This window comes from Nelumbo nucifera, chromosome 5 (assembly GCF_055504915.1).
Source record: "Nelumbo nucifera cultivar China Antique chromosome 5, China Antique-T2T, whole genome shotgun sequence".
NCBI classification, from domain to species: Eukaryota; Viridiplantae; Streptophyta; class Magnoliopsida; order Proteales; family Nelumbonaceae; genus Nelumbo; species Nelumbo nucifera.
Window position 1 is genome coordinate 83,341,170 of NC_142653.1, and position 8,741 is coordinate 83,349,910.

General features: G+C 41.8%; 1 protein-coding gene across 2 annotated transcripts; it reads left to right on the forward strand.

The window, feature by feature from the left end:
* The first annotated feature begins 373 nt into the window (after window positions 1-373).
* LOC104593749 (methylesterase 17-like) lies at window positions 374-6,409 on the forward strand. Of its 2 annotated transcripts, none has more exons than XM_019197129.2 (4): window positions 374-904; window positions 1,046-1,186; window positions 4,769-4,903; window positions 6,028-6,409. In XM_019197129.2, exons 1-4 carry the CDS (start codon window positions 614-616, stop codon window positions 6,280-6,282), a joined length of 822 nt encoding a protein of 273 aa, XP_019052674.1. In that variant the 5' UTR covers window positions 374-613; the 3' UTR covers window positions 6,283-6,409. The 2 variants fall into 2 exon arrangements, with proteins under 2 accessions (XP_019052674.1, XP_010252029.1); XM_010253727.3 differs by having other exon boundaries at window positions 377-904; window positions 5,998-6,409.
* The last annotated feature ends 2,332 nt before the right edge of the window (window positions 6,410-8,741 follow it).

Consider the following 8,741-nt stretch of genomic DNA (forward strand, 5'->3'; position numbering starts at 1 on the left):
TTATGATGCTTTTTATTATTTAAAACCCCCACAAATTTTGATGAAAAACCAACTGATGGATTACCATTTATATGATGGTATTTGATTGGTTATAAGATTTTCTAGTAATCTTTCTTGGATTGGGGTTGAGTTTGTGAACAAAGCAGGCTATATCCCCTATATATCATTTTCATTGCATTTCCATTATCAAATGGTTAATAAAATTTTAAGATGGGTACCCCCTCCAAAAGTTTAAATAAAATGTAACCTGGCCTACAAGAAAAATAAAATTACCGGGTTAATAGGTACATAAATATACAGGAGTTCACTCAGGAAAAAAAAAATGTTAAGAACAAGACAAGATCCATCATTTTTTGTCAGAGTTAAATTCTTCATTTATTGTTATATATAATTAGACGGGGTATGCTTATTAATTAATTATTAATTATATAGGACTGATCAGATATATCTCTACCACAGTTCGATCGACCTCACATAAGCTCTGTCACATGCATGTGCACTATATAACAAGTACTGAAGTGTATGTAGATGAATTATCTTGTGCACTTTGATCAGTCTGAGCTCATTAAAAAATAAAACCAAAGTGGAAGAGGAAGAAGAAGAGGAGGAGGAGATGTTGATAAGATCTGAGGATGCTATGGGAGAGAAGAACGTGATAAAGGTAACATCCTCTGTATTCATCTCCTCCTCCCCAGCCCACTTCGTGCTGGTGCATGGTATAGGAGGGGGGGCCTGGTGTTGGTACAAAGTCCGGTGTCTCTTGGAGAGTTCCGGTTACAAGGTAACGTGTCTCGACCTCAAGAGCGCTGGAATCGATCAATCCAACCCCGATTCCATTCTCTCTTTCGAAGAATACAACAAACCACTCATCGACTTCTTGTCCGACTTGCCGCAGGACCAGAAAGTATTCAACTAATTCTCTCTCTCTCTCTCTATAGATATATTCTTCTTCCATTCTTCGTTTCGACTGTACGTACTATTCTTCTCAAACTCTAGCCCCGTAATATAAAGCAATACTGTGCTGTTTGTGCTTGGTGTTTATCAGGTAATATTGGTGGGACACAGCGCCGGAGGAATGAGCGTCACCGATGCTATCCATAGGTTTGCAAAGAAAATCGCGGTGGCCATCTACGTAGGAGCGACGATGCTTCGTTCGGGGTTTCGGACGGACCAAGACGTCAAAGATGTAATTTCCTTCACTGCTAATATATAATCAGTCGCTCAAGCATATATGCTACTTTACACTACATCTACACCTGCTTATTGCTTACTCATCTGTAAAAGCAGCAGGGAGAACTGAGAAGCTAAAGAGCTTGACCATCCTTTCTCAGTTCTTAGTCCTTAGTCCTTACATAAGTAACACAATCCAGCTCCGCGGCTTCTAAGACATGGACAACGGGTTGCGTACCCAATCAAGAGAAGACACGTCATCGATCCGTATTCTTTCAGATTATCATCAACTGACGTGTTTATACTTGATTGGATTCTTTAGCCCGTTGTAGACGTCTTATTCGTAGCAGTTTTTTAGGCCAATTGTTGTTGTCCTATCCCTTAGGACTTGTATGCAGAGGGAGGGACTAGGGTGGGAGGATTGGACGGTCTGAAATGGATGTGGGCCACCCGTACGTGAAAAAACAGTGGAGCAAATAGTTGTTGCGCACTCTGAGTCCTGTTGAGTTGCCCACTTACATCATTTACTCACATATATTTTATCCATCTATGTATAATATATCCAAATTATATCTATATATATATATATATATATATTGATTGAGTGGTATATATATATATATATATATATAAAAGAAATAAAACAGCAAAAAACCAGCGGAGTCGTAAATTGTCAGGGAGTGGGGAATGGGGGATCAGTTGGGATAAATGTTTTCGCAGGAAAATCGGTTGGGGTTCCACGTCACATAATACAGCCACGCTGGGTGCTGGACTGTTACGCTCTCTACGTGGACCAGCCTATGACCCTCTCCCTTCCTTTTCAATTTTCACGGATATCGTCTACAGACTCTGCACTCTCAACCTCTTTTGTCTTCATCTAAACTTGTAATTACTTGTTTGGCTTGGCCTTTGGGTCGTATAGCCATCTATCCAAATGTTTATAGATTATCTAGTAATGAACACCCACCGACTTTCATCCTCTAGGGGTCCAACACCATATGCTTCGTATGCATGTGAGATCCATGTTGACGGAGTTGATGCACAAAGTGCATTATGATTTATGACCGGTCGGTTGCCTACTTCGAGAATGAAACCACGGGTTTACGGATTTCAGATCGGATAAGCTGTAAAACCTAGGGTGTTCATCAAAGAGATCAGATTGGCTCCCCACAGCACCTCCCACTCGTGTATTGGGAGTAGACCTGGAAAAAAATTGATCCAATTCATGAACCCAACCTGAAAAAACAGTGTTAGGGTTTCAAATTAAGCTATCTAAATATGAGAATGACCCGGCCTGACCTGGAAAAAAATTGGGTTGGGTTGGGTTATGGGTCAATCCGCTGACCTGATTGTCAAGTCTAATTGAGACTATTTATGCATTGTTAAAAGTTTCCACTCTTTAGTTTTTTTCTATTTAGTTTTTACTCTTTAAATCGTTAAATGTTCAATTTTTTTTTTATTTTATATTTAGAATTTTAAGGTTAATTCTTTAAATTTTGGCATTTTCATGTAGTTTTTCTTTAGTTTTTGAGATGACCCGAATTGACCCATGGGTCAACCCTAACCCAAACATTTAGGATTAGGGTCTAGCATTTGACAACCCAACCCATAATCAACCTGAAGTATCTTGACCCAGCCTGAACCCGACCCAGCCAACCCAAATTGCCAGGTCTAATTGGGAGACAACGGATTTGGTCCTTATAGTATCATCCTCTTACCATTCTCATAGTCCATTGCATTTGAACGTTGAGAATATCTCTCCATAAAAAATATATATACAAATACAAAGAGATATTCCCAATGCATAGATATAAAAGATTGTGAAGATGATATACGAACAATCTTGTGAGGATCAAATCTGATCTCGTATTGAGAACATCTCTCCCATTAAAATACCTTAATTACTAAGAATTGTTATTAATCTATATCACTTGTACTTAATAATGTTGCTATTAATATATTCATACATACATACAAACATATTTGCTCACGAGTTCAGATTTAACCTTAACATAGGGTCCCAAACAATTGGTCCAAACAGCCATGCATTGGGAACATTGGGATGGGATCTACTCACAACAATGACTATCCCAACATGTTTCCAACATGATATATGTCTGCACATCTCATCCTGGCATTAGGACCCACCATGGTTGTGAGGTGTAGACAGATCGTGTTAGAGTGTGTTGGAACAGCTTTTTGTTATGAGCAGGTTGGGACTTGGGAAAAACCATAGTTTTTAAAAACGAACTAGTCAGGGGTCCGGTTACTAGTTCGAATGGTCCGATTGTTGACCTGAATAGCCAGTCCATTCTGACAAAAAAAAATTAAAATTTTGAAAAATGATCAAAACTGTTCGAATGGTTCAAACGATTAACTGACAGGTTCAGCGGTTTACTGACCAAAATCAATGGTTTTGGAGGAAAATGAAACCAGTCAGATGACTGGGTCCCAATTTTTCCGGTCCGACCGTCCAGTCTGGTCCGGTTTTGAAAACAGTGGGAAAAACTCCCTTGTCCCATGCAGCTGTTCATGGAGGTGTTCCCCATGTAAAGCTGCAATGGCTATTGGAACCAATTGTTAGGACCTTGTCTCATTGGTGACACTCCCAGAAGATGGATCATTTCAAATTCTTCTTGCTCCACTTCCCCAATCTAATGATTGACGAACCCATTCACAATAATCTCAATTGAATAGGTCACTTGCTGGTTGCTGTAGAGAGTAGGAAAATCTTTCCAAGTATTAAATCTATATTGTAAATAAATTTATTAATTGTTTATTCCAAACAAGTGCCCAGACTAGGTATAGATTTCTACTCCCTCCCTCATGAGATCAAGGTAGATATTAGATGCATAAGGTTCAATTTGGGAAGAATGTAAATGCAAATATAAATACTTTCATTCATGAACCTTGCATGTTTGTTATTATATTAAGCATATTTATATTTGCATTCATTTCAAGTGAAGTCTAACTTTTTCTGCTATTACATCATAAGAAGTGATTTTTTTTGGAGAATGATTAATCAGCCCAGTTCAGAATTCTTAGTCTCACCGTAAAGGGAATGAAACCTGACCCTGGATTGATGCCAAATCCACGGGCAAGCTGCGGTTTATAAGGGGGCTAGTAGACTATGGGGTACTCTAATTTCAGAATTCTACATTTAAATGAAAATGAAGTGTACTACTTTTCCCTTTTTTTCCCTTTTGCATGGCTGATGTCATTGGAACAAGGATTGGCTGATGACAATGACTGTATAGCGGGTCAGTAATAGAATAGATGGGACCCACATTTTTCACAACAGAGCTCATGAATTTATTATTAGCATGGACCATTACCAATTTACCATTGATTCCTCAACCTGTTAAACGGCCATCGGATTCAGACAATCCAAATTGCTGTCATTGGGGGGATTGGAAGAGAACTGTATGACCGTAGTTGCAGCAGGTTTTGCTCTCATCCACATATCAAATTAGTACCATTTAACGTGTAACTGCACACAGCCCGATTGACAATTTGACATATTGTTTACCCAACTTATTCATGTTATTTTCTCATTTTTATCAATCATCATCTTTTTCTTCTGGATGCCACCAAACAGGGTGTTCCGGAGCTGTTCAAAACGGGGGACATGTGTGAATTGAGATATGGTTTAGGACCAGACCAGCCTCCCACCAGCATCGTTATAAAGAAAGAATTTCAGCACAGGATGGCCTACCATATGAGTCCTCAAGAGGTAAAGCCCCTAATCTACCTTGAGCAAGAGTCTTCAAAACCAACCATCAAAGTGTTTCAGATAAACGCCTTCTTTTGAAGGTCACTGCTCCATTTCTTTGGAATTGGATGAAGGTTTTTAAAACCGGATCGGATAGGAAATTGTTCTGAGGATGGTTCCCGGGTCGAATGGTTTGACCATCTAGTCTAAATAGACAGTCCATTCTAACAAAAAATTAAAAACAAAAAACAAAAAAACAAAAAATGGCCAAAAATCATTGTCCAAATTGGTGGTTCAACAGTTTGCTAACCAAATCAATGCCAGTTTTGGGGTGAAATGGAACCAATCAGGTGGCTAGTGACCGGTTTTTTTGGTCTGGCTGTCTAGTCTGGTCCGGTTTTGAAAACATTGCTTTGGATAGTTTATGAAAACGTTAAACAGCAGAAACTGCTTGTAACTCAGGTGGATTGACTGGTTTTAGAGTGCCAAATATGGCATGGGATTCAAGGTTTTTAAAATCGAACCAGACAATGAACCGGCCAGGGGTCCAGTTCCCAGGTCGAAAGGACGGTCCATTTTGACAAAACAATAAAAAATTAAAAAAATAAAAAAAGGGCCAAAACCATTGGACGGTTTGAACAGTTCGAACACCCAGATCAACGGTTTGTTGACCAAATCAATGATTTTTAGCAAAATAATGATTCTGAGATAAAATAGAACCAATCATCTTACAAATTCCCGATTTTTCCAGTCCAACCATCTGATCTGATCCGATTTTAAAAATCATGATGGGATTTACTACTCACAGAATATCTCACTATGTATTGGAAGCATCTTTACATCAATAAAAACATATAAGGATGGGAGATGTTTCCAAATTCCAATGTGCAGCTGGGACGCTCCGTAAAGAGCAGATCATATCCCACACAATCCTATGAAGAGGATTTTAATAATTCATAATTTTGAAAAAAAAAAACTCAGAATATAAAACTGTTAGAATAGGTATCAAGTAAAGGATTTAATCAGAAATCTGATGACAAACATTTTATTTTTGGACCAAATCTTAGTTAATTAGTATGTTTGCTTGGTTGGATAATTTTTTTGGAGGTAATCAGGACTCCACCTTGGCTTCGATGCTTGTGAAGCCAGGGCCACTTCAGGCGTTACGAGGAGCAAAATTTGGTGAGGGAGGAGGACAAGGCGTAGATCAGGTCAGGCGTGTTTACATAAAGACGATGCACGATCGAATCTTGAAGCCCGAGCAGCAAGAAGTTATGATACAAAGGTGGCCGCCGTCTAATGTCTTCGTTCTGGAAAGCGACCACAGCCCCTTCTTCTCCGCTCCCTTTATGCTATTCAATTTGTTGCTCAAAGCTGCTTCTTCCGCCGATTGCATCTAGATTTTAGACGCTTCATGTTCTCTAACAGCCCATGAACATTTATTGTATATATAAATATATATTTGGAAAAAGAAATCCTGACAGCTGCTTACGTAGACAAACTAATAATACCACTAGTAATTAATAAGGTCGGTGTTTGCTGTTGTTTTAGAAAATGGTAACACGTCAATGCCATCGGTGCTTCAGAAAATTATAACATGTTTGAAATCGATTTTTCATAAAAAATGGTGCCCCAAATCACTTCTTGAAAATCAAGAAGGCGTGGTAGGGGGAAACGTTGAATTTGACGTTTTCTCAATTTGAAGCTCGTTGCTACAAACGAGGACATGATGTGGTAGTGACGTGGACTTCCTATAATGAGTATTGATGAAGGGTTTTTTAGCAGCACCCTATCATTCGGACTACTTCTAGGTGGCCGACGATTCAAAGGCTGAAGTGGAGGATTTTTGCTGGATGAGGACTTGGATGCCAAGCTGACTAAGCCGAGCTAGGAGTAGATTGGGTGCCGAGCTGGCTTGATTGCTGAGCTAGGTAGCTCTTCAGAGAAACCGGCGAGGTCGCTCCGATGATTAAGTTAGTACTCTCGTAGTAGATCACGAGCTAAAAAATCACAAGGTATGAAAACTAAAATGTGTTTACTCGCTTCTCCTGTGCCATTCGGGTTGGTGCCTTTATATAGGCATTGTTTGGTGTGGGCCTCACGCACCGCACCCAGGATTTCTAAGAGGTCGTGCCTAACCAGTCCGAGATCCTCGGAGGTAACTGCCATGCATGTTGACCATCCTCCGGAACATTCGGTACGTGGGCCAACTTCCGAGAAACCTGGGAGCATCGAGATATGCATGCCGAATTTGTCGGCGAACACATTTTGCAAGTCACCGCCTGGTCCCCAGTCAGGTCGGCAAGCCCTCGAGGGAAGTCACTCCTCGTGTCGAGGTCACTTTGGCCGGTGACGAGGTGCTACAGGCTGACCCTGGACGAGGTGCTACAAGCCGACCTAAGTTGTGGTCGAAGTCGCAAGATCGGTGGTAAAGGGAAGTTGCCATGTCAGGGTAAAGACGAGCTGCGATCTGGAACTCTAAATCATCACTTAGGTGGTGTCTAGGTGTCATCTAGTTATTCTGAGATGCCATGCGTCACAACGTGACTGGAGGGCCAAATCTGCCCTCATCAATTGCCCCCTACTCTCAAGCTGAGGGCAGCTCGGCGAAGGGAGTAGATCATTCCTTTTGGCTCGGAATGACCGTTTGATGAGCTCGTAGTCGTATGCGTTGGTCCAATTTGCTTCTCAGGTTGGAAGAGTTCAAGTGTTTGCATCCTCATGCAGGACCTTGTCTTGATTTTCGAGGCATGAAGGCGGACTCATCTGCTTGAGGAGAGGTGAAGCAGGTATCCCGAGGACATCTACCTTATTAGGGATGCAACCATCAAGGGGTTCTGCAATCCGACCTATTACCTCAAGAGCGGAGCTCCTCATGCCGTCCTCAATAAGAGGTTCTAACCACATGACTTCTTTATTAGGTCACTCCGCCTAAGTAGACTTCGACGCAATGTCACTCGAACTGGTTCTCAAAAGAGTAGCCAATGAGTTCGACACAGAGCCTAAAACCGAAGTGAAGAGATAGTCCAAGTTTGCATCCGTCATGGTGCTGAGAGCGAACTAATCTTTCCTTTGTTCTCTTTCTCGTGTTGAATGCGAACTGCTTTTTGTTTCACCCGTGCAAAAGAGGCGACTGGGTCTTATGTGGTGCCGATGTCTTTTATCACCTCGACACCTTAGCCCTTAGGCTCTGAGAGTGACTCGCAGTCCACTCTCCTTATCCTTGATCTTACCCATGCTGAAGAGGAGATTGGGTCTCATGTGGTGCCGAGGTCTTTCATCAGCTTGGCACCTTAGCCCTTGGGCTCTGGGAGTGACTCGCAGTCCACTCTCCTTATCCTTATTTAGCCGACGTGTGACCTGACCTTTTCGCCTAAGTGGGTGGTCATTTTGTAGTAACTTCTCATAGGCTGCTTCTATGTCATCCCGTGGGATTATCTTCTTGGGTGAGTGCTTGCGAGACCACAACGTACATGTTCTGCCCCCCTTGTGAGGGCATAATGTTGTTGTTGGTGTGAGTCGGCAGTTCAGGGCTACGGCTGCACTGCATCAGCCTCGTTAGTGACGCCAGTCATCCACTCCTACAAGAAGCCACTGGGGGTTCGACCTACGGGGGCATCACTACTGACTCTAGGTCACCAACTCACACGGGAGCCTTGGAAGGCTCAACCTACAAGGGCTTCCATGCAGTCCGTTGGCTGCCAGTTCACGCGGAAGCTCCGAAGAACTCATCTTCTAGAGGCGACCTCGCGAAACAAGGTTGATGAGGCCTCGTCCTGGCTGACTGCTGTTGAGGATGAGTTGAGGATGTTCTGTTGTTGTCTACATCAGGCTTCTTCCATGCTCAGATCTGGAAATT

What these genes read in the sequence shown, in the direction of transcription:
- LOC104593749 (XM_010253727.3), top strand. Translation starts at nt 614, where the DNA reads ATGTTGATAAGATCTGAGGATGCTATGGGAGAGAAGAACGTGATAAAG. An exon ending in ACTTGCCGCAGGACCAGAAA is followed by an intron (nt 905 to 1,045) that starts GTATTCAACTAA and finishes GGTGTTTATCAG; the next exon opens with GTAATATTGGTGGGACACAG. An exon ending in ACCATATGAGTCCTCAAGAG is followed by an intron (nt 4,904 to 5,997) that starts GTAAAGCCCCTA and finishes GGAGGTAATCAG; the next exon opens with GACTCCACCTTGGCTTCGAT.